This window comes from Oncorhynchus mykiss, chromosome 3 (genome assembly GCF_013265735.2).
Source record: "Oncorhynchus mykiss isolate Arlee chromosome 3, USDA_OmykA_1.1, whole genome shotgun sequence".
NCBI lineage: Eukaryota > Metazoa > Chordata > Actinopteri > Salmoniformes > Salmonidae > Oncorhynchus > Oncorhynchus mykiss.
Window position 1 is genome coordinate 72,175,668 of NC_048567.1, and position 26,369 is coordinate 72,202,036.

Below are 26,369 nucleotides of genomic sequence, written 5' to 3' on the forward strand. Positions count from 1 at the left end.
TAGCATACCAAAATCTTAAACTATCCCTTCAACCATTGTAGCAAGCTGGACCGGCCACCTTAGTCTCCTCCTCATAGTGCTACTGGACGGGGTCATATCATATTTATCATGGACCATCACCATAGGCCCATGCGTACTTGACCAATGTAATTCCAAGCCAAATAACTAACGTTACCTAATTAACTGTCACATTGACTTCACATAGCCTACGTCTTTAACTAATAGTGTGTAACCTGAACATGTGAAACCCCCAAATGGCCCTGATCAAACAGAGAGATGTTGTCACCTGGACCAGGAAGATGAGCAGGAAGTAGAAGTTGGCGATTCTTCTGAACTGTTCAAACAGGTTCTTGGGGATGAAGTTCCATAAGGTGTACTGGTAGAGAGAACACACACACTATTAACAGGCAGTCTAGAGAGAGGAGCAGCAGTGTGTGTGTATATGTGTGGGTGTGGTCCAAAAGGTTGCTAACCCTAAAGGACAGAGATACTGTAAATGGAGCACAACCGGCTTGGTTATCAAGGTATCGATTTGGTTTTCAGGGGTAGGTGATGCTGTTGTTATGCCAACTGCTTGGTTGCTGTGGAGCCTGCTCACCTTGGAAGAGACAATGCGGTTGTCGGGATAACGCTGAGGGATGTAGGCATCGGCCCCCAGCGGGGGTTCTTTGTGACCGATGTATACTGTCCGGCTGTCCACCCAGTACTCCTCCCCAGCACACTGTTAGAGAACGAGAGAGAGAACGAGAGAGAGAACAAGAGAGAACAGGAACATTTTACATCTAGCTATAAATTAGGAAGGAAATGATCTCAACAGAGAAAATGTTTGTAATGTGTGCTACCTATATCCCCCAGTAGAATCCCCACACCTTAGCAACAACAGCTTCTCCATCCTAGAGGGGGAGATCAACCATTTCCAGGCCCAGGGACATGCACTAGTCTGTGGTGCCCTAATTGCCAGAACTGGACAAGAACCTGATACCCTCAGCAAACAGGGGGACAAACACCTACCTGGAGGTGACATCATTCCCTCCTCCATATGCCCCCTTAGACACAACGACAAAAAACATTACTCAACATTACTCTCTCTCAGCGTTACTCTGGACCCTGATCTCTCTTTTGACGAACATATCAAGACTGTTTCAAGGACAGCTTTTTTCCATCTATGTAACATTGAAAAAATTCATGCTTTTGTCACTTCTAGGTTAGACTACTGCAATGCTCTACTTTCCGGCTACCCGGATAAAGCACTAAATAAACTTCAGTTAGTGCTAAATACGGCTGCTAGAATCCTGGCTATAATCAAAATAATTGATCATATTACCCCAGTGCTAGCCTCTCTACACTGGCTTCCTGTTAAGGCAAGGGCTGATTTCAAGGTTTTACTGCTAACCTACAAAGCATTACATGGGCTTGCTCCTACCTATCTCTCTGATTTGGTACCGCTGTACATACCTACACGTACGCTACAGTCACAAGACGCAGGCCTCCTAATTGTCCCTAGAATTTCTAAGCAAACAGCTGGAGGCAGGGCTTTCTCCTATAGAGCTCCATTTTTATGGAATGGTCTGCCTACCCATGTGAGAGACGCAGACTCGGACTCGGTCTCCTGCCTGAGTTGGCGCCCCCCCTTGGGTTGTGCCGTGGCGGAGGTCTTTGTGGGCTATACTCAGTCTTGTCCCAGGATGGTAAGTTGGTGGTTTAAGATATCCCTCTAGTGGTGTGGGGGCTGTGCTTTGGCAAAGTGGGTGGGGTTATATCCTGCCTGTTTGGCCCTGTCGGGGGGGGGGGGGGGGGGGTATCATCGGATGGGGCCACAGTGTCTCCTGACCCCTCCTGTCTCAGCCTCCAGTATTTATGCTGTGGTAGTTTATGTGTCGGGGGCTAGGCTATGTGTCTGTTATATCTGGAGTATTTCTCCTGTCTTATCCTGTGTCCTGTGTGAATTTAAGTATGCTCTCTCTAATTCTCTCTTTCTCTCTCTCTCTGGGAGGACCTGAGCCCTAGGACCATGCCTCAGGACTACCTGGCATGATGACTCCTTGCTGTCCCCAGTCCACCTGGCCATGCTGCTGCTCCAGTTTCAACTGTTCTGCCTGCGGCTATGGAAAACCTGCAAAATCGCCAGTGTGCCAAATACTTGTTCTCCCCACTGTATATAACGTAGGTACATGATGCAATGACTCCATGTAAAATTTTGCGCTACATGTGCAACATAGCGTTCCTAACCTAGCCCACAATGTCTGCTGTGTGGATTGTGCAGTCAACAAGTAGAGCAGTCATTTGAAAGAGTAAGAACATTTCAGCGAGACAACTCAAAAGGCGAAATTCATTAAAGCCAAGATAATGGAATTCATTGCCCATTGCAACCAACCGTACTCTGTCATGGGTGATGTTGGCAATCGCTGACTATTCGAGCAGTTTTTCAGATGTTGCAATACCGGAGTTACACAGTAAAAGCGTCACTGCTATTAGCTTCATGACATACATACTATGAAACGCCGTTTGGGTCTTTGTTTGTCAAAAAAGATACAGTAGCACTGTCAAAGCTGTACAAAGTACAGTAGCACTGTCAAAGCTGTACAAAGTCTGCAAACAAGCAAACACTGGCCACGGACGATGTGTTTACAATACCGCATTGGTAATAAAGCAACATTTGTTAAACCGCAACTTCTGGGGTACCTAGATTTAGCTTGGTACCTAGCTAGCACAAATACAACCAGCCTGAAAACAATGACCAGTAGCAACTGCAGTCATTTTCATTTTTCTTAGCAATGATTTAGGAATCCTTGTGAGTAAGTATTAGCTTGTTTGCCACTTGTTGTTTTTTATTTATTTTACCTTTATTTAACCAGGCAAGTCAGTTAAGAACAAATTCTTATTTTCAATGACGGCCTGGGAACAGTGGGTTAACTGCCTGTTCAGGGGCAGAACGACAGATTTATACCTTGTCAGCTCGGGGGTTTGAACTCGCAACCTTCCGGTTACTAGTCCAACGCTCTAACCACTAGGCTACCCTGCTCGCTTATTGAAATTGAACTTCAGTTCCTGAAAATAAATAGCTAGTCAACTGCTTAACCCTGTTGCCCAAAGCTAACGTTATAAGTGGCCAGGTAGCTTCATCTGGCTAGTGAGGCTCGATCGGACCGGGTTATGTGTTGTGAAGCTAGCCACAATAAGGATTAGGCACAATAGTGGAATTTGCGGTTTGCCTTCAAAATAAAAGTATGTCACTGACAGTGATGCAAATGAATACAAATAGTATAATATTTATTTTGAAGGCTAACCACAAAGTCCACTATTGTGGCTAATCCTTATTGTGGCTAGCTTCACATAGATGGGTCCGACCACCATTCATCAAATTAGAACGTTTTTATAAATTAGGGTTATTTTAGATGACACTTAGCTACTGAAACCGATTGTTGTTTTGCTATGTTTTTGGGGAAGAACATTGTTTGCATCCATGAGCTAGCTAGCTTTTTTTATGACCAGCACTGCAGGTGCCCGAGACATGTTCACCAGCATCATAGCATACGTATCGATGAATCATTGTGACATATGAAATACGAGTGATAGTGTAATCAATGTGTAATAACTACGTTTTATTTTTTTATTTCACCTTTATTTAACCAGGTAGGCTAGTTGAGAACAAGTTGTCATTTGCAACTGCGACCTGGCCAAGATAAAGCAAAGCAGTTTGACACATACAACAACACAGAGTTACACATGGAGTAAACAATAAACAATAAACAAGTCAATAACATAGTAGAATTTTTTTTATCTATATACATTGTGTGCAAAAGGCATGAGGAGGTAGGCAATAAATAGGCCATAGGAGGGAATAATTACAATTTAGCAGATTAACACTGGAGTGATAAATGATCAGATGAACATGTGCAGGTAGAGATACTGTTGTGCAAATGAGCAGAAAAGTAAATAAAATAAAAACAGTATGGGGATGAGGTAGGTAAATTGGGTGGGCTATATTTCGATGGACTACGTACAGCTGCAGCGATCGGTTAGCTGCTCAGATAGCAGATGTTTAAAGTTGGTGAGGGAGATAAAAGTCTCCAACTTCAGAGATTTTTGCAATTCGTTCCAGTCGCAGGCAGCAGAGAACTGGAAGGAAAGGCGGCCAAATGAGGTTTTGGCTTTAGGGATGATCAGTTTAGATACACCTGCTGGAGCGCGTGCTACAGGTGGGTGTTGCCATCGTGACCAGTGAACTGAGATAAGACGGAGCTTTACCTAGCATAGACTGGTAGATGACCTGGAGCCAGTGGGTCTGGCGATGAACATGTAGCGAGAGCCAGCCGACTAGAGCATACAGGTCGTAGTGGTGGGTAGTATAAGGTGCTTTAGTAACAAAACGGATGGCACTGTTATAAACTGCATCCAGTTTGCTGAGTAGAGTATTGAAAGCTATTTTGTAGATGACATCGCCGAAGTCGAGGATCGGTAGGATAGTCAGTTTTACTAGGGTAAGTTTTGCGCCGTGAGTGAAGGAGGCTTTGTTGCGAAACAGAAAGCCGACTCTAGATTTGATTTTGGATTGGAGATGTTTGATATGAGTCTGTAAGGAAAGTTTGCAATCTAGCCAGACACCTAGGTACTTATAGATGTCCACATATTCTAGGTCGGAACCATCCAGGTTGGTGATACTAGTCGGGCGTGCGGGTGCAGGCAGCGAACGGTTGAAAAGCATGCATTTGGTTTTACTAGCGTTTAAGACCAGTTGGAGGCCACGGAAGGAGTGTTGTATGGCATTGAAGCTCATTTGGAGGTTAGGTAGCACAGTGTCCAAGGAAGGGCCAGAAGTATACAGAATGGTGTCGTCTGCGTAGAGGTGGATCAGGGAATCGCCCGCAGCAAGATCAACATCATTGATACAGTGGAGCAAAAAAGTATTTAGTCAGCCACCAATTGTGCAAGTTCTCCCACTGAAAAAGATGAGAGAGGCCTGTACTTTTCATCATAGGTACACTTCAACTATGACAGACAAAATGAGAAAAAAAATCCAGAAAATCACATTGTAGGATTTTTTAAGAATTTATTTGCAAATTATGGTGGAAAATAAGTATTTGGTCACCTACAAACAAACAAGATTTCTGGCTCTCACAGACCTGTAACTTCTTCTTTAAGAGGCTCCTCTGTTTGAACTTGTTATCAGTATAAAGGACACCTGTCCACAACCTCAAACAGTCACACTCCAAACTCCACTATGGCCAAGACCAAAGAGCTGTCAAAGGACACCAGAAACAAAATTGTAGACCTGCACCAGGCTGGGAAGACTGAATCTTCAATAGGTACGCAGCTTGGTTTGAAGAACTCAACTGTGGGAGCAATTATTAGGAAATGGAAGACATACAAGACCACTGATAATCTCCCTCGATCTCCCTCAAAATCGGCTCAATGTAATTGAGGAATACATCAAATCTAACCACTTCTGGGAAAATTGGAACACACTAAACAAACAACAACAACAAGAGTTATCTATCCAAAATGGAGATGTATAGATAAACCACTTCTCCAATCTTTTTGGCTCTATAACAAAGAACAAACATAAAAAACATATACATGATCAAATACCAATCTTAGAATAAACTATTAAAGACTAATAGAACCCACTGGATTCTCCAATTACACTGAATGAACTACAGGACAAAATACAAACCCTCCAACCCCAAAAGGCCTGTGGTGTTGATGGTATCCTAAATTAAATGATTAAATATACAGACACCAAATTCCAATTGGCTATACTTAAACACTTTAACTTCTTGGTGACGGGGCAGTATTTTCATGTCCGGATGAAATGCATGCCCAAATTCAACTGCCTGCTACTCATCCCCAGAAGATAAGATATGCATATTATTAGTATATTATTAGTAGATTATGGATAGAAAACACTCTGACGTTTCTAAGACTGTTTGAATCGTGTCTGTGAGTATAACAGAACTTGTTTAGCAGGTGAAACCCTGAGGACAAACCATTCAGATTCTTTTGTTGTTGAGGTCACTCTCTTTTCAATGAGATTTCATTGGGAATCCAGATTTCTAAGGGGCCGTCTTGCAGTTCCTATCGCTTCCACTGGATGTCAACAGTCTTTAGAAATTGGTTGAGGTTTTTCCTTTGTGTAATGAAGAAGTACGGCCATCTTGAACTAGGGTCACTTGAAGTGTACTGTTAGATAAAGGCGCGTGACCAGAAAGCTAGCTACAGTTTGTTTTCCTCCTGTATTGAACACAGATCATCCCGTCTTCAATTTTATTGATTATTTACGTTTAAAAAATACCTAAAGTTGTATTACAAAGGTAGTTTGAAATGTTTTGGCAAAGTTTACAGGTAACTTTTGAGATATTTTATAGTCACGTTGGAACCGGTGTTTTTCTGGATCAAACACTCCAAATAAATAGACATTTTGGATATATATCGACGGAATTAATCGAACAAAGTGACCATTTGTGATGTTTATGGGACATATTGGAGTGCCAACAAAAGAAGCTCGTCAAAGGTAAGGCATGTTTTATATTTTTATTTCTGCGTTTTGTGTCGCGCCTGCAGGGTTGGAATATGCTTTTCTCTCTTTGTTTACGGAGGTGCTATCCTCAGATAAAAGCATTGTTTGCTTTCGCCGAAAAGCCTTTTTGAAATCTGATATGTTGGCTGTATTCACAACAAGTGTAGCTTTAATTTGCTATCTTGCATGTGTGATTTAATGAAAGTTAGATTTTTATAGTAATTTATTTGAATTTGGCGCTCTGCATTTTCCCTGGCTTTTGGCCAGGTGGGACGCTATCCCACTTATCCCAGAGAGGTTAACATCATTATCAGCACTGACATCTTCCCCAATATTTGGAACCAAGGACTGATCACCCCAATCCACAAAAGTGGAGACAAATTTGACCACAAAAACTACCGTGAAATATGTGTCAACAGCAACCTTGGGAAAATCCTCTGTATTATCATTTTTTTTTTTTTTTTTTAATTTTACCTTTATTTAACCAGGCAAGTCAGTTAAGAACAAATTCTTATTTTCAATGACGGCCTGGGAACAGTGGGTTAACTGCCTGTTCGGGGGCAGAACGACAGATTTGTACCTTGTCAGCTCGGGGGTTTGAACTCACAACCTTCCGGTTACTAGTCCAACGCTCTAACCACTAGGCTACCCTGCCGCCCCATTAACAGCAGACTAGTAGATTTCCTCAGTGAAAACAATGTACTGAGAAACTGTTAAATTGGCTTTTTACCAAATTACCGTACAACAGACCACGTATTCACCCTGCACACCCTAATTGACAAACAAACAAACCAAAAACAAAGGCAAAGTCTTCTCATGCTTTGTTGATTTCAAAAAAGCTTGACTCAATTTGGCATGAGGGTCTGCTATACAAATTGATGGAATGTGGTGTTGGGGGAAAAATATACGACATTATAAAATCCATGTACACAAACAACAAGTGTGTGGTTAAAATAGGCAAAAAACACAAGGCCATGGGGTAGGGCAGGGATAAAGCATAAGCCCCACCCTTTTCAACATATATATCAACGAATTGGCGAGTGCACAAGAACAGTCTGCAGCACCCGGCCTCATCCTACTAGAATCTGAAGTCAAATGTCAACTGTTTGCTGATGATCTGGTGCTTCTGTCACAAACCAAGGAGGGCCTACAGCAGCATCTAGATATTCTGCACAGATTCTGCCAGACCTGGGCCCTGACAGTAAATCTCAGTAAGACCAAAATAATAGTGTTCCAAAAAAGGTCCAGTCGCCAGGACCACAAATACAAATTCCATTTTGGCACCGTTGCCCTTGAGCACACAAAAAACTATACATACCTCGGCCTAAACATCAGCGCCACAGGTAACTTCCCCAAAACTGTGAACAATCTGAGAGACAAGGCAAGAAGGGCATTCTATACCATCAAGAGGAACATAAAATGTAACATACCAATTGGGATCTGTCTAAAAATACAATCCATTATAGAACCCATTGCCCTTTATGGTTGTGAGGTCTGGGGTCCGCTCACCAACCAACAAAATGGGACAAAAGAATTCTGCATGCAAAAATATCCTTCCTGTACAACGTAAAACACCAAATAATGCATGCAGAGCAAAATTAAGCCGATACCTGCTAATTATCAAAATCCATAAAAGAGCTGTTAAATTCTACAACCACCTAAAAGAAAGCGATTCCCAAACCTTCCATAACAAAGCCATCACCTACAGAGAAATTAACCTGGAGAAGAGCCCCTGAAGCAAGCTGGTCATGGCACTCTGTTCTGGCTCTCAAGAGAAGACAGGCTATGTGCACACAAAATGATGTGGAAACTGAGCTGTACTTCCTAACCTCCTACCCAATGTATGACCATATTAGAGACACATATTTCCCTCAGATTAAACAGACCCACAACAAAAAAAAAAAAAATCAAATTTTGATAAACTCCCATATCTACTGGGTGAAATACCACAGTGTGCCAGCAGCAAGATTTGTGACCTGTTGCCACGAGAAAAGGGCAACCAGTGAAGAACAAACACCATTGTAAATAAAACCCATATTTATGTTTATTTATTTCCCCTTGTGTACTACTTGCAATTCGTTACAACACTGTATATATACACATAATGACATTTGAAATGTTTTTATTCTTCTGGAAATGTTGTATTTCATTTGTATTTTTTGTATTTCATCTTTTCTATTTCATTTGCTTTGGCAATGTAAACATATGTTAACCATGCCAATAAAGCCATTCAATTCATATTGAATTAAGAGAGAGAGAAAAGCACGAGAGAGAGAGAAAGACAGAGAGGGATAGAGAAAGAAAGAGGAGGAGGAGGGAGAGTGGAGGAAGGAGAGGGAATAACAGGTTTAGTTCAGGGTGTGAAATAAAAATGACCGTTCATATTGGACAAGTTCATGTTCAGCAGTACCTTGTCAGTTTCAAAACATTTCCTCATTTCCTGCCTACTGAACATGACCCAAGTTAGACAAGGAAGTTGAGCTGCCATGAATTGAACAATGTTCCACAAAATTGTCAAATAACAGAAGGGAAATGTCTGATGCAAACCATTGCTTCAGATTGCAGCTGTGCCATTACCACATACATTTCAAAGAATACACAAGGTTGAATTCAAGCCAGATCTCAGGGTTGTTTGTGTGTGTGTCTCAGTTTTAGAGAGAGTAACAGAGAAAGAGTGAGAAGGGGGAGTGAGGGGAGCAGATTGTGTTTTTGTTCAGCAGCCCACACATACTGTGATATCTCCCCCACAGAGGGTGCTTCCTCCCTGGCCTGGCAGAGCCCTGCACACTGGGTGGCTCTGGAACTCTCTCCAGGAAACAGATACAATCTCAAATTAAACAAAATACAGGAGACGGAAATAGAGAGCATTGTATTGCACATTACATTTTACACATTCATACAACATACAACATGTTTTTTCCATTTGGGGTTACAGAGTTTACAATTGTCTCTTATCACTGCAAAAGCCCAGTGCTCCAGTCTGGACATTTATCAGAATGTTCTGGTACCAACGCTGTTGTGTGTTAGTTAGCTCTAAGCCCTCCAAACCAACATTTCAGGCCCCAGACAGTGGTAAAACCTTCTGGAGAAAAAAATCTAACATTCCAATAACAAATAGTAGAAAAAGCACCTCCGTAACTTTAGTCATCCAACCAGTGATATCCTCTCCACTCACTGATTCTCAGAACATCTTGAATGTAATGACTGATATAAACCAGCTGATCTGACTAACCAAAGGCAGCGTGAGAGCTCACATTTCTCTGCCAAAGATTACATTCGACAAAAGGTCAGAACATAGAAAAAATTATATGGATGAAACCATAATAGGTTGATAAGGTCTACAAATATTTTATACTAATTGTGATACTGGATGCCATTACTGCCTCTGCGCTGTTGTCACACCCTGACCTTAGAGATCCTTATTATTCTCTATGTTTGGTTAGGTCAGTGTGTGACTCGAGTAGGAAAATCTATGTTTTCTATTTCTTTGTGTTTTTGGCTGAGTATGGTTCCCAATCAGAGGCAGCTGTCTATTGTTGTCTCTGATTGGGGATCAAATATAAGTTGTCATTTTCCTTTTGGGTTTTGTGGGATCTTGTTTTCTGTATAGTTTATCTTGCATTACAGAACTGTGCGTTTTCATCGTTGTTATTTTGCTTTTGGTGTCATCAATAAAAAGAACCATGTACACCTACTACGTCCGGTCATTCCACAAACGAGAGCCGTAACAGCTGTCTCTCTCCCAGGGGTAAAGTCCATGACAGGGCAGCCCAGCCCAGGCTAATCAACAGGCATTTGGCAGCCAGTTATAAATAGTCACTTAGCCAACAGAGTGTCAGCCGACTTTGGCCCGCTGAACAACAACAAAAAATACAAGAGGAATGCCATGACCCAGAGAGAGAGAGAGCGGGCGAGAGATCGAGAGCGAGCAAGAGAGATAGGATAGAGAGCGAGCGAGAGAGAGATAGGATAGAGAGCGAGCGAGAGAGAGATAGGATAGAGAGTGAGAGAGCGCGAGAGATAGGATCGAGTGAGAGAGCAAGCGAGAGAGATAGGATAGAGAGTGAGAGAGCGAGCGAGAAAGATAGGATAGAGAGCGAGAGCGATAGGATAGAGAGCGATAGGATAGAGAGCGAGAGCGATTGGATAGAGAGCGAGAGCGAGCAAGATAGGATAGAGAGCGAGAGCGAGCGAGAGAGACAGGATAGAGAGCGAGCGAGCGAGATGGGATAGAGAGTGAGAGCAAGCGAGAGAGATAGGATAGAGAGCGAGCGTGCGAGACTTAGGATAGAGTGAAAAAGCGAGCGAGAGAGATAGGATAGATAAGATAGAGAGCAAGCAAGAGAGCGAGCGAGCGAGAGTGAGAGCGCATAGAGTGAGAGAGCGAGCGAGAGCGAGCGAGATAGGATAGAGCGCGAGAGGATAGAAAAGATAGAGAGCAAGTGAAAGCGAGAAAGAGCCACAACTGTCAGTAAGAGTGTCCATGGGTAAGCTGATCCTACAGTAGATCTGATCCGAGATCTTGACAACTGGCTCCAGGAGGGGAGCTGGGACTGAGAATGTGGGTCGGGGTCTTATCTGATGGCTGTTGTGTTTTATCCCATCCATATCACAACAGATTATGACCACATGACTTGTGGTAGGATGATGTAACACCATCTTTATATAGAGACAGACCTCTTTAGTTATTAATAAAACACATCAAAACAATATGTTGCCACACTGTCTCTGTCCGTAGGTCTCTTCTCATCAGCAGAAAAAGGGTAGGACGTGACGGTTTGATAGGGATCAGAACGGATTACTGATCAGACAGCTGCAGCCTGTAAAGCTTTCTTTCTCTCACACACATTTACAGAACTGACAGGGAAGGGATTGGAGAGGAAGGAAAGGGATGGGAATGGAGGTGTGGGGTGTGGGGGGAGATCCGTGGGCAGCTAGTAATCATTGTATTGGATTCCTAATTTCTTGCTCATTGTTAGGAAGAATTATGGTCCAAATCAGATGTTCGGTACTAAACTCAGCAAAAAAAGAAACGTCCCTTTTTCAGGACCCTGTCTTTCAAAGATCATTCGTAAAAATCCAAATAACTTCACAGATCTTCATTGTAAAGGGTTTCAACACTGTTTCCCATGCTTGTTCAATGAACCATAAACAATTAATGAACATGCACCTGTGGAACGGTCGTTAAGACACTAACAGCTTACAGACGGAAGGCAATTAAGGTCACAGTTATGAAAACTTAGGACACTAAAGCGGCCTTTCTACTGACTGAAAAACACAAAGAAAGATGCCCAGGGTCCCTGATCATCTGTGTGAACGTGCCTTAGGCATGCTGCAAGGAGGCATGAGGACTGCTGATGTGGCCAGGGCAATAAATAAAATAAAATGCCAGGGCAAAGTCCGTACTGTGAGATGCCTAAGATAGTGCTACAGGGAGACAGGACGGACAGCTGATCGTCCTCGCAGTGGCAGACCACGTGTAACAACACCTGTACAGGATCGGTACATCCGAACATCACACCTGCGGGACAGGTACAGGAATGAGCGTTACACCGAGGCCTGTGTTCTGGAGCGGATCGATTTGGAAGTGGAGGGTCCGTCATGGTCTGGGGCGGTGTGTCACAGCATCATCGGACTGAGCTTGTTGTCATAGCAGGCAATCTCAATGCTGTGCGTTACAGGGAAGACATCCTTCTCCCTCATGTGGTACCTTTCCTGCAGGCTCATCCTGACATGACCCTCCAGCACGACAATGCCACCAGCCATACTGCTCGTTCTGTGCGTGATTTCCTGCAAGACAGAATTGTCAGTGCTCTGCCATGGCCAGCGAAGAGCCCAGATCTCAGTCCCATTGAGCACGCCTGGGACCTGTTGGATTGGAGGGTGAGGGATAGGGCCATTCCCCCCAAAAATGTCCGGGCTCTTCACTGGACATGGCAGGTGCCTTGGTGGAAAAGTGGGATAACATCTCACAGCAAGAACTGGCAAATCTGGTGCAGTCCACGAGGAGGAGATGCACTGCAGTACTTAATGCAGCTGGTGGCCACACCAGATACTGACTGTTACTTTTGATTTTTACCCCCCCCCCCCCCCCCCCCCCCCCCCTTTGTTCTGGGACACATTATTCCATTTCTGTTAGTCACATGTCTGCAGAACTTGTTCCGTTTATGTCTCAGTTGTTGAATCTTATGTTCATACAAATATTTACACATGTTAAGTTTGCTGGACGTTTCTTTATATATATTTTTATTGTTTATATGTATTTATATTTATTGAAGACTATATGAATCATATAAATAAAAAATGGGCATTAATTTCCCAGAGATCAAATTATATTTCAGCAAAATACTGTTTCAGTAATGCTAATCTTATGTAGCTACAGAAACGATTTCAGAACAATCTGACATGGTGGGTGTCAAAATCCTCTTTCTTGTTCTTTTTTAGGTGGAACAACTCCCTTCCTTAAATCCTTACCTTAATTATTAAAGGGGAAAACACAAAACAGGACATAGATCAGCGTCAACAGGAGCTTTCAGCCTCCAACTCCCTCCTTCCTATTCCACCTCCCCACCCCACTTCTCCAATCACCTCCTCTATCCCACGCCACCGCGCTCCCAGTAGGGCTTCCATCCACCACAGCTGTTATCGTGTAATTAAGGTCCTCTCCACTCACCATTAACCCCCCTTATTGTGTCAGAGACCTCTTCTGCTATCTCAGTGCTACCCCACGCTGCACTGAATTGCCACAACTGACATTGTTAAGATGGTACCCCTCATTAACTACCAGATTAAATATCTCCTGTTCTGCTATGAGCCTCACCTTAATATAGTACTTTCATTACACACTAGTGTTATGGCACGCACACACACACACACACATGCGCACGCACGCACGCACGCACACACGATTATACGCACATTTATATGCAATCAGGATTTAGAATAGGTTTTAGAATAAGACAATGATTGACAGACAGAGAATAGCAAATGAAATGCTCAAAGACAGCAACATCGTGTCCATCTAAAAATGTGGTTGAACTCTTCTACTGTGTATATGACTGGGAGAAACACGTCTGTCTATCTGTGTCTGTGTGTCTGTCTATCTGTGTCTGTGTGTCTGTCTATCTGTGTCTGTGTGTCTGTCTATCTGTGTCTGTGTGTCTGTCTCTGAGCAGCGATACAGCCACAGTTACAATCTCTGCGCCACACTCACGTTGTCTTCCACTGATCTGTCATTAATCGTCATGGCAACACAGCAGGGAGCCACCAAAAAGGAGAGGAGAGACAAAAGCTGTGTCTTCAAAGAACGAGTGTAGTAGTAGTAGCAGTAGTAGTACAGTAGTAGTAGCAGTAGTAGTACAGTAGTAGTACAGTAGTAGTACAGTAGTAGTACAGTAGTAGTAGCAGTAGTAGTACAGTAGTAGTACAGTAGTAGTACAGTAGTAGTAGCAGTAGTAGTAGCAGTAGTAGTACAGTAGTAGTACAGTAGTAGTAGCAGTAGTAGTACAGTAGTAGTAGCAGTAGTAGTACAGTAGTAGTACAATAGGACCTGATATTGACTTTATATGTAAAACAGGTCTACTTCTATGACAGGAGGGGGGAGAATGAGAGATTGGGTAGACGTCTGTCCAGACAGACAGATCTGTTTCCACGATGACAGGAAACAGCACATAACATCAATGTAGACCTGCTAGAAACACCAGGCATGACATAACATCAATATAGACCTGCTATATAAACACCATGCAGGTCATAACATCAATGTAGACCTGCTATATAAACACCATGCAGGTCATTACATCAATGTAGACCTGCTATATAAACACCATGCAGGTCATAACATCAATGTAGACCTGCTATATAAACACCATGCAGGTCATTACATCAATATAGACCTGCTATATAAACACCATGCAGGACATTACATCAATGTAGACCTGCTATATAAACACCATGCAGGACATTACATCAATGTAGACCTGCTATATAAACACCATGCAGGTCATTACATCAATATAGACCTGCTATATAAACACCATGCAGGACATTACATCAATGTAGACCTGCTATATAAACACCATGCAGGACATTACATCAATATAGACCTGCTATATAAACACCATGCAGGACATTACATCAATATAGACCTGCTATATAAACACCATGCAGGTCATTACATCAATATAGACCTGCTATATAAACACCATGCAGGACATTACATCAATATAGACCTGCTATATAAACACCATGCAGGTCATTACATCAATGTAGACCTGCTATATAAACACCATGCCTGACATAACATCAATGTAGACCTGCTATATAAACACCATGCCTGACATAACATCAATGTAGACCTGCTAGAAACACCAGGCATGACATAACATCAATATAGACCTGCTATATAAACACCATGCCTGACATAACATCAATGTAGACCTGCTATATAAACACCATGCAGGTCATAACATCAATATAGACCTGCTATATAAACACCATGCAGGACATAATATCAATGTAGACCTGCTATATAAACACCATGCAGGTCATAACATCAATATAGACCTGCTATATAAACACCATGCCTGACATAACATCAATGTAGACCTGCTATATAAACACCATGCCTGACATAACATCAATGTAGACCTGCTAGAAACACCAGGCATGACATAACATCAATATAGACCTGCTATATAAACACCATGCCTGACATAACATCAATGTAGACCTGCTATATAAACAGCATGCAGGACATAACATCAATGTAGACCTGCTATATAAACACCAAGCAGGTCATAACATCAATGTAGACCTGCTATATAAACACCATGCAGGTCATAACATCAATGTAGACCTGCAATATAAACACCATGCAGGACATAACATCAATATAGACCTTTTTGAAGATGGTGCTGACTGACATGGCAGCTCTTCTTCTAGCTCCTAACAACTTAGCAGTATGTTTTTTGTGTGTGTTGATTCTTACATTATTAGCCAAGAATGTTGTTGTGTTATAACATTCAGCCGGAAATAAATGTTGGATATCAGAGCGGTGGTAACTCACCACATATTCTGACCAGAAATACAACTTTCCCAATTTGGATTCTTTGTTCTTACAAGGCACTTATCCCAGAGGTTGCTCCAAGACACCGCCGGCAGAGAAGAGGCATTCGGATTGGAATTCTAGTCCGACTCAGGAGGCGTGCACACCATCCTCCGCTTCTGAATATATTATTTGCTAATGTTCAGTCCATGGACAAAGTAGACGAGCTCAGGGCGAGGATCTCCTTCCAGAGAGACATCAGAGACTGAAACATACTCTGTTTCACGGAATCATGGCTCTCTCCGGATATATTGTCCCCGTCCATACAGCCAGCTGGGTTCTCAGTACATTGCGCAGAGAGCAATAAAGAACTCTCCGGGAAGAAGAAAGGCAGAGGTGTATATTTCATGATGAACTACTCATGATGTGATTATGATAACGTACAAAAAAACTCAAGTCCTTTTCTTCACCCAACCTAGAATAACTCACAATCAAATGCCAACCATATTACATCGCATGAGAATTCTCTTCGGTTATAGTTAGAGCCTTGTATATTCCCCCTCAAGCCGATACCACGATGGCCCTCAAGGAACGACACTGAACTTTGTGCAAACTGAAAACCACATATCCTGAGGCCGCATTTATTGTAGCTGGTGATTTTAACAAAGCAAATTTGAGGAATATGCTACTGAACACATTGCCTGTAGTACTCTCGCTTCAAAAACTATTGACCATTGTTACTCTCCCTTCCGGGATGGCTACAAGGCCCTCCCCCACCCTCCCTTCGGCAAATCAGATCACGACATTCTGCTCCTCCCTTCCTATAGGCAGAAACTCAAACAGGAAGTACCCGTGCTAAGGTCTATTCAACGCTGGTCTGACCAATCGGAATCCATGCTTCAAGATTGTTTTGATCACACAGAATAGGATATTGTCCGGGTTGCATCTGAGAATAAAACTCACGTATACACAGACACCGTGATGGAGTTCATCACTGTATATCGGATGTTGTTCCCACTGTGACTATTAAAACCTACCCAAACCAAAAACCGTGGATAGATGTTAGCATTCGCGCAAAACTGAAAGCGCGAATCATGGCAAGGTGACTAGGAAAATACAAAAATACAAACAGTGCAGTATTGCCCTCCGTAAGGCAATCAAACAAGCAAAACTTCAGTACAGAGACAAAGTGGAGTTGCAATTCAACGGCTCAGACATTAGACGTATGTAGCAGGGACTCCAGACAATCACAGATTACAAAGGGAAAACCCGCCATGTCACGGACACCGACATCTTGCTCCCGGACAAGGTAAACATATCTTTGCCTGCTTTGAGGACAACACGTGCCACTGACGCAGACCGCAACCAGAAACTGTGGGCTCTCGTTCTCCGTGGCCGACGTGAGTAATACATTTTAGCGTGTTAAACCTCGCAAGGCTGCCGGCCCAGGCGGCATGCCTAGCCGCGTCCTCAGAGCATGCGCAGACCAGCTGGCTGGAGTGTTTACGGACATCTTCAATCTCTCCCTATCCCAGTCTGCTGTCCCCGCTTGCTTCAAGATGTCCACCATTGTTTCTGTACCCAAGAAAGCAAAAGGTATCTGAACTAAATGACTATCGCCCCGTAGCACTCACTTCTGTCATCATGAAGTGCTTTGAGAGGCTGGTTAAGGATCATATCACCTCCACCTTACCTAAAACCCTAGACCCACTTCAATTTCCATAATGCCCCAATAGATCCACACACAATGCAATTGCCATTGCACTGCAAACTGCCCTATCCCATCTGAACAAGAGGAATACCTATGCAAGAAGGTTGTTATTGACTACAGCTCTGCTTTCAACACCATAGTACCCTCCAAGCTCATCATAAAGCTCAGGGCCCTAGATCTAAACCACGCCCTGTGCAACTGGGTCCTGGACTTCCTGACAGGCCGCCCCCAGGTGGTAAAGGTAGGCAACAACACCTCCACTACGCTGATCCTCAACACAGGGGCCCCACAAGGGTGTGTGCTCAGCCTCCTTCTGTACTCCCTGTTCACCCATGACTGCGTGGCCATGCACGCCTACAATTCAATCATCAAGTGTGCAGACGATACAACAGTAGTAGGCCTGATTACCAACAATGACAAGACAGCCTAAAGGGAGGAGGTGAGGGCCCTGGTTGAGTGGTGCCAGGAAAATAACCTCTCCCTTAACATCAACAAAGCGAAGGAGTTGATCATGGACTTCAGGAGACAGCAGAGGAAGCATGCCCCATCCACATCAATGGGACAGCAGTGTAGAAGGTGGAAAGCTTCAAGTTTTTCTGCGTACATGTCACTGACAATCTGAAATAGTCCACCCACACAGACAGTGTGGTGAAAGAGGTACAACAGCCTCAGGAGGCTGAAGAAATTTGGCTTGGCCCCTAAGACCCTCACAAACTTTTACAGATGCACAATTGAGAGCATCCTGTCGGGCTGTATCACCGCCTGGTACGGCAAATGCACCGCCCGCAACCGCAGGGCTCTCCAGAGGGTGCATGCCTTGCAAATAGTCAGGGAAGCCATTTGACTAGATGTTCAGGAGTCTTATGGCTTGGGGGTAGGAGCTGTTTAGAAGCCTCTTGGACCAAGTCTTATTGCTCCGGTACCACTTGCCGTGCGGTAGCAGAGAGAACGGTCCAGGACTAGGGTGGCTGGAGTCATTGACAATTTTTAGGGCCTTCCTCCGACACCGCCTGGTATAGAGGTACTGGATGGCAGGAAGCTTCTCTGGGCCATTCGCACTACCCTCTGTAGCACCTTGCGGTCAGAGGCTGAGCAGTTGGGATACCAGGCAGTGATGCAACCAGTCAGGATGCTCTCAATGCTGCAGCTGTAGAACCTGAGGTTCTACACCATTGTCTTGATGACAGTGAGAGAAAGGTTTTTGTCCTGGCACCACTCAGCCAGGTCTCTGACCTCCTCCCTATAGGCTGTCTTGTCGGTGATCAGGCCTACCACTGTTGTGTCATTGGCAAATTTAATGATGGTGTTGTAGTCGTGCCTACCCGTGCAGTCATGAGTGAACAGGGAGTACAGGAGGGGACTGAGCACGCACCCCTGAGGGGCCCCTGTGTTGAGGATCAGCGTGGCGGATGTGTTGTTACCTACCCTTACCACCTTGGGGCGGCCCGTCAGGAAGTCCAGGATCCAGTTGCAGAGGGAGGTGTTTAGTCCCAGGGTCCTTAGCTTATTGATGAGCTTTCAGGGCACTATGGTGTTGAACGCTGAGCTGTAGTCAATGAACAGCATTCTCACATAGGTATTCCCTTTGTCCAGGTGGGAAAGGGCAGTGTGGAGTGCAATAGAGATTTCATCATCTGTGGATCTATTGTGGCGCTATGCAAATTGGAGTGTGTCTAGGGTTTCTGGGATGATGGTGTTGATGTGAGCCATGACCATCCTTTCAAAGCACTTCATGGCTATAGACGTGAGTGCTACGGGTTGGTAGTCATTTAGGCAGGTTGCCTTAGTGTTCTTCGTTCTTCGACTCACTAGCCGGCTACCAGCCAGTTACTCAACCGTGCACCTTAGAGGCTGCTGCCCTATGTACGTAGACATGATATCACTGGTCACTTTAATAATGAAACACTAGTCACTTTAATTATGTTTACATACTGTTTTACAAATTTCATATGTATATACTGTATTCTATTGTATTTTAGTCGATGCCACTTCGACATTGCTAGTCCTAATATTTATACATTTGTTAATTCCATTCTTTTACTTCTATATTTGTGTATCTGTGTCCGTGTCCCGCTGTCCATCTCCCGCTGTCTCTCAATTCAATTGAAGAGGCTTTATTGGCATGGGAAATATATGCTTACATTGCCAAAGCAAGTGAAATAGACAATAAACAAAAAGTGAACAGCATCCCCCCCTCTCCAGCACTCCTCCTCGCACACACACACACACACACACACACACACACACACACACACACACACACACACACACACACACACACACACATACACACACGTCTCTCTCTGCCCAGCACCAGTCAACAGCAGGCAGGCAATATACCACTTCTATTATTACCAGCCTACAAAACAACATGCTACAGGAGGGAGTGGACCCAACACCACACACACACACACACACACACAACACACGCATTTAGACACTTACACACACAACACACAGCACATGCTAACACGCACTTAGACACTTACACACACACTAACCCACACAACACACAGCACATGCTAACACGCACTTAGACACTTACACACACACTAACCCACACAACACACACACGCTAACACGTACTTAGACACTTACACACACACACACAACACAACACACACTAACATGCACTTAGACACACACTAACACCCATGTTAAAAGAGGCCATGACACGTAGCATTACACACACTAAGTGACATCTACTCAAACGATAAATTTCACACACTGTCAAGCACCCATTCCCACCACCATCAAGCATCCATTCCCACCACCGTCAAGCATCCATTCCCACCACCGTCAAGCATCCATTCCCACCACCGTCAAGCACCCATTCCCACCACCGTCAAGCATCCATTCCCACCACCGTCAAGCATCCATTCCCACCACCGTCAAGCACCCATTCCCACCACCATCAAGCATCCATTCCCACCACCGTCAAGCATCCATTCCCACCACCGTCAAGCATCCATTCCCACCACCGTCAAGCATCCATTCCCACCACCGTCAAGCATCCATTCCACCACCGTCAAGCATCCATTCCCACCACCGTCAAGCATCCATTCCCACCACCATCAAGCATCCATTCCCACCACCGTCAAGCATCCATTCCCACCACCGTCAAGCACCCATTCCCACCACCATCAAGCATCCATTCCCACCACCGTCAAGCACCCATTCCCACCCCCGTCAAGCATCCATTCCCACCACCGTCAAGCATCCATTCCCACCACCGTCAAGCATCCATTCCCACCACCGTCAAGCATCCATTCCCACCACCGTCAAGCATCCATTCCCACCACCGTCAAGCATCCATTCCCACCACCGTCAAGCATCCATTCCCACCACCGTCAAGCATCCATTCCCACCACCGTCAAGCATCCATTCCACCACCGTCAAGCATCCATTCCCACCACCGTCAAGCACCCATTCCCACCACCGTCAAGCATCCATTCCCACCGCCATCAAACATCCATTCCCACCACCGTCAAGCACCCATTCCCACCACCGTCAAGCATCCATTCCCACCACCGTCAAGCATCCATTCCACCACCGTCAAGCATCCATTCCCACCACCGTCAAGCACCCATTCCCACCACCGTCAAGCATCCATTCCCACCACCGTCAAGCATCCATTCCACCACCGTCAAGCATCCATTCCCACCACCGTCAAGCATCCATTCCCACCACCATCAAGCATCCATTCCCACCACCGTCAAGCACCCATTCCCACCACCGTCAAGCACCCATTCCCACCACCGTCAAGCATCCATTCCCACCACCGTCAAGCATCCATTCCACCACCGTCAAGCATCCATTCCCACCACCGTCAAGCATCCATTCCCACCACCATCAAGCATCCATTCCCACCACCGTCAAGCACCCATTCCCACCACCGTCAAGCATCCATTCCCACCACCGTCAAGCATCCATTCCCACCACCGTCAAGCATCCATTCCACCACCGTCAAGCATCCATTCCACCACCGTCAAGCACCCATTCCCACCACCGTCAAGCATCCATTCCCACCACCGTCAAGCATCCATTCCCACCACCGTCAAGCATCCATACCCACCACCATCAAGCATCCATTCCCACCACCGTCAAGCACCCATTCCCACCACCGTCAAGCATCCATTCCCACCACCATCAAGCATCCATTCCCACCACCGTCAAGCATCCATTCCCACCACCGTCAAGCATCCATTCCCACCACCGTCAAGCATCCATTCCCACCACCGTCAAGCATCCAGTCCCACCACCGTCAAGCATCCATTCCCACCACCGTCAAGCATCCATTCCCACCACCGGCTCAGTTGAAAACCTAAACCAGTTATATAAGGTTGGAACCGTAGGGGGTCGTTTAACAGAAAAGAACAAGAAGAGGCTATAATTGAGACGGCTGTTCTGGAAATAGACATAATTAGCAATACATTCTCTTACTGTTTTCCTTCTTTAGTAGTCTGGAGGGAGAGGTGCATGAACGTACACACACGCAGAGAATTTCCACTCATAAGTCATGTTATCTCAGGTATTCACAGGATAGAGTTAGGGTGCCAGCATGGGAGGGTTAAAATTAACAACAAAAAAAGCTGTGCATCAGTGGCGTGTTTTCATGGATGCCAAGGGAAGACAGGTATCCCCCCCCAAAAAATGACCAGGAAAAATATAAAAAATACAATTATTTAACTTTCGTCTCTCTGTGTTTTATCATTTTCCTTAAATTCGCAAGAGGCTAAATGTATCTCACAAAAGCAAGCGAAAGAGTGCCCCTCTGTCACTCTACTTGTACTCCATCTATCTGATGCCGTCTGGTCCAAACTAGAGGTCGACCGATTAATCGGAATGGCCAATTAATTAGGGCCGATTTCAAGTTTTCATAACAATCGGAAATCGGTATTTTTGGGCACTGATTTTCTTATACCTTTATTTTACTAGGCAAGTCAGTTAAGAACACATTCTTATTTTCAATGACGGCCTAGGAACGGTGGGTTAACTGCCTTGATCAGGGGCAGAACAACAGATTTTCACCTTGTCAGCTCGGGGATCCAATCTTGCAACCTTACAGTTGACTAGTCCAACGCTATAACCACCTGCCTCTCGTTGCACTCCACAAGGAGTGGAGTGCACTGTTACGCGAATGCAGTAAGCCAAGGTAAGTTGCTAGCTAGCATTAAACTTATCTTACAAAAAACAATCAATCAATCATAATCACTAGTTAACTACACATGGTTGATGATATTACTAGTTTATGTAGCGTGTACTGCATTGCATATAATCGATGCAACAAAAGCACATTTACGAAAAAAGCACAATCGTTGGACGACTGTACCTAACCATAAACACCAATGCCTTTCTTAAAATCAATACACAGAAGTATATATTTTTAAACATGCATATTTAGCTAAAAGAAATCCAGGTTAGCAGGCAATATTAACAAGGTGAAATTGTGTCACTTCTCTTACGTTCATTGCACGCAGAGTCAGGGTATATTCAACAGTTTGGGAAGCCTGGCTCATTGCGAACTAATTTGCCAGAATTTTACGTAATTATGACGTAACATTGAAGGTTGTGCAATATAACAAGAATATTTAGACTTACCCGTTAGATAAAATATAGAACGGTTCCGTATTTCACTGAAATAATAAAAGTATTGTTTTCGAAATGATAGTTTCCGGATTCGACCATATTAATGACCAAAGCCTCGTATTTCTGTGTGTTATTATGTTATAATTAAGTCTATGATTTGATAGAGCTGTCTGACTGAGCGGTGGTAGGCAGCAGCAGGCTCGTAAGCATTCATTCAAACAGCACTTTTGTGCGTTTTGCCAGCAGCTCTTCGCAAGCACAGCGCTGTTTATGACTTCAAGTCATAAATCGGTATCGGCTTTGTTTGGTCCTCCAATAATCGGTATCGGTATTGGCGTTGAAAAATCATAATCGGTCAATCTCTAGTCCGAACGAGTATGACATTGATACCGCCCGTAGCATTGAAGGCAAGGGAAGCCAGCGAGCATCTGGCCTCCCTTGATAAAAAAAATAATAAAAAAATGGGCCAATCAGCATTGAGCTAAACTGAGCGAGCACAACTGTGAATGATCCTGACGCACCAAAAAATAAGTGTCAAGGGAAGCCAGCTTGGATTTGGAGTGACTCCTATCAAACTCATTGAGAACATACGTCATTGACAGAAAAACTTGAATTGTTGCATCTCGTTGTGTTGTTGTCGTCTGGTGGCTAGCCAGCTAGCCAAAATGGTCCCTTTCCTATATTAGACATGGATGGGGATAGGGATTTGGACTTGTGGTTTTACTTAATTCTCCATACTGGCCTATGATTATAACAGCGATTCTGATCCAACCATTAATTCTTACATTGTTCTGCCCCTGAACTGAGAGGATGGAAGTTTAATATATAGCTAGATGTAGAAGGTTAATGTTAACTAGCTAACGTCGCCCATGAATGGAAGTTAGACTAGCGAGCAAACATTTTAGCCATGTAGCCTAAGACAACAAATAAAAGCGTGTACTGTATGACAGAGTGATAGACTGTTTCGTCAACATGAAAGAGAGGAGGGTGGCATTGGCGTTTCTTTTCAAGTAGGGTGAGTCAACATGTTTTTCTACTTTCATGAACGCGCACACACACAGAAATCACAACCATGAACAGCCACATATTTACAGTGCCTTGCGAAAGTATTCGGCCCCCTTGAACTTTGCGACCTGTTGACACATTTCAGGCTTCAAACATAAAGATATAAAACTGTATTTTTTTGTGAAGAATCAACAACAAGTGGGACACAATCATGAAGTGGAACGACATTTATTGGATATTTCAAACTTTTTTAACAAATCAAAAACTGAAAAATTGGGCGTGCAAAATTATTCAGCCCCCTTAAGTTAATACTTTGTAGCGCCACCTTTTGCTGCGATTACAGCTGTAAGTCGCTTGGGGTATGTCTCTATCAGTTTTGCACATCGAGAGACTGAAATGTTTTCCCATTCCTCCTTGCAAAACAGCTCGAGCTCAGTGAGGTTGGATGGAGAGCATTTGTGAACAGCAGTTTTCAGTTCTTTCCACAGATTCTCGATTGGATTCAGGTCTGGACTTTGACTTGGCCATTCTAACACCTGGATATGTTTATTTTTGAACCATTCCATTGTAGATTTTGCTTTATGTTTTGGATCATTGTCTTGTTGGAAGACAAATCTCCGTCCCAGTCTCAGGTCTTTTGCAGACTCCATCAGGTTTTCTTCCAGAATGGTCCTGTATTTGGCTCCATCAATCTTCCCATCAATTTTAACCATCTTCCCTGTCCCTGCTGAAGAAAAGCAGGCCCAAACCATGATGCTGCCACCACCATGTTTGACAGTGGGGATGGTGTGTTCAGCTGTGTTGCTTTTACGCCAAACATAACGTTTTGTATTGTTGCCAAAAAGTTCAATTTTGGTTTCATCTGACCAGAGCACCTTCTTCCACATGTTTGGTGTGTCTCCCAGGTGGCTTGTGGCAAACTTTAAACGCCACTTTTTATGGATTTCTTTAAGAAATGGCTTTCTTCTTGCCACTCTTCCATAAAGGCCAGATTTGTGCAATATACGACTGATTGTTGTCCTATGGACAGAGTCTCCCACCTCAGCTGTAGATCTCTGCAGTTCATCCAGAGAGAGTTTGCTGCACTGAAAGTAAAGGGGCTGAATAATTTTGCACGCCCAATTTTTCAGTTTTTGATTTGTTAAAAAAGTTTGAAATATCCAATAAATGTCGTTCCACTTCATGATTGTGTCCCACTTGTTGTTGATTCTTCACAAAACAATACAGTTTTATATCTTTATGTTTGAAGCCTGAAATGTGGCAAAAGGTCGCAAAGTTCAAGGGGGCCGAATACTTTCGCAAGGCACTGTAACTTACGTTGATTGGACTAAATTGTTTTTTGGTATCTTTTAATTGTCGCTGTATTAAACTAAGCAGAGGTGATTTGATGATGTTGAAATGTTGAAGTTGAAATGGTGCTGGAATAGTGGAGGCAGCTCCTGTTTTCTTTGTGACTTGCTATAACTCTCTGTGGTTCTAAATCAATAGTTGTTTAGTGGTCTGAAAATATTAACTTGCTTGACCATGCTGTAGGTCAGTTACAGTACATGCAGTGCAGTATGCTGTGTAGACTTCACTGGACAGAGGTTGCTATCTTATTTTGTGACACAACAAAGGTGTGGTTGAATTTATTCTGTGATCTGCCGTTAGGCCTTCAATATCACGGTCACAAGGCATATTAACTAACAGGTTATAGAGAAAACAACGCAATTATCACAACGCATAGATTGTAATATGGCTTTTTTGGGGGGGGGGGACTTCCCCATTGATTGTACCCATGCACTGCTACTCCAGTGCACCGCACACACAGTCATGTGATGATGTGACATAATGCTGCTTTGAGGTCTGTGTGAATTTGCTAAGAGACACATCCAGCTGGATGCTCCACACACATTTGATAAGACATAGGATTCCCAGGAGCACCTTGGGCAGTGGCAGTAGCTGAGCACATAAGTCCATAACAACACTAGAACAACATGAAGAAGTCATCAAGACATAGTAAACACCTCTAGCCCACCTTTCAACACCAGTCGGAAGTGCATACCTGTAGCCTAGAAGATCAAGAGAGTGGAAAGAGTGGATGGCCACTTCAACTTCATGTTGCCATGGTGATACAGAGATGAGCGGGGAGGGAGGGAGAGTGAGGGATGAGATGTGATCTGAGTGGCCTCCTCTACTCCTCTCGATAGTGAATCTGATTTCCCCTGACATTACACCCAGCAGGGCATCAGTCAAGCACCTATCTACACACAGAAACACACACAGCAGCTCCAGGAGGACCAAGGTTGCCTCCTCTTTCTGTAGATCACTACAACCTAACAGGTTTCAGAGACCCGAGAGAAGCAGACGGAGAAAGATATACACATCCTAAAAGACAATTAGAGAGATTCCCAGTGCAGGCAGATTGATTAGAGAGATTCCCAGTGCAGGCAGATTGATTAGAGAGATTCCCAGTTCAGGCAGATTGATTAGAGAGATTCCCAGTGCAGGCAGATTGATTA

At 44.0% G+C, this 26,369-nt stretch overlaps 1 protein-coding gene across 4 annotated transcripts in view; it reads right to left on the reverse strand.

The window, feature by feature from the left end:
* LOC110504660 (probable phospholipid-transporting ATPase IH) overlaps positions 1-26,369 on the reverse strand; it is an 84,845-nt gene that overhangs the window by 53,694 nt on the left and 4,782 nt on the right. For all 4 annotated transcript variants that reach the window (XM_036975087.1, XM_036975089.1, XM_036975088.1 and 1 more), the window contains exons 2-3: positions 599-721; positions 287-376 (exon numbers count right to left, since the gene is read on the reverse strand). In XM_036975087.1, the coding sequence (XP_036830982.1) occupies positions 287-376; positions 599-721 (213 nt within the window). The remainder of the gene's footprint in view (positions 1-286; positions 377-598; positions 722-26,369) is intronic.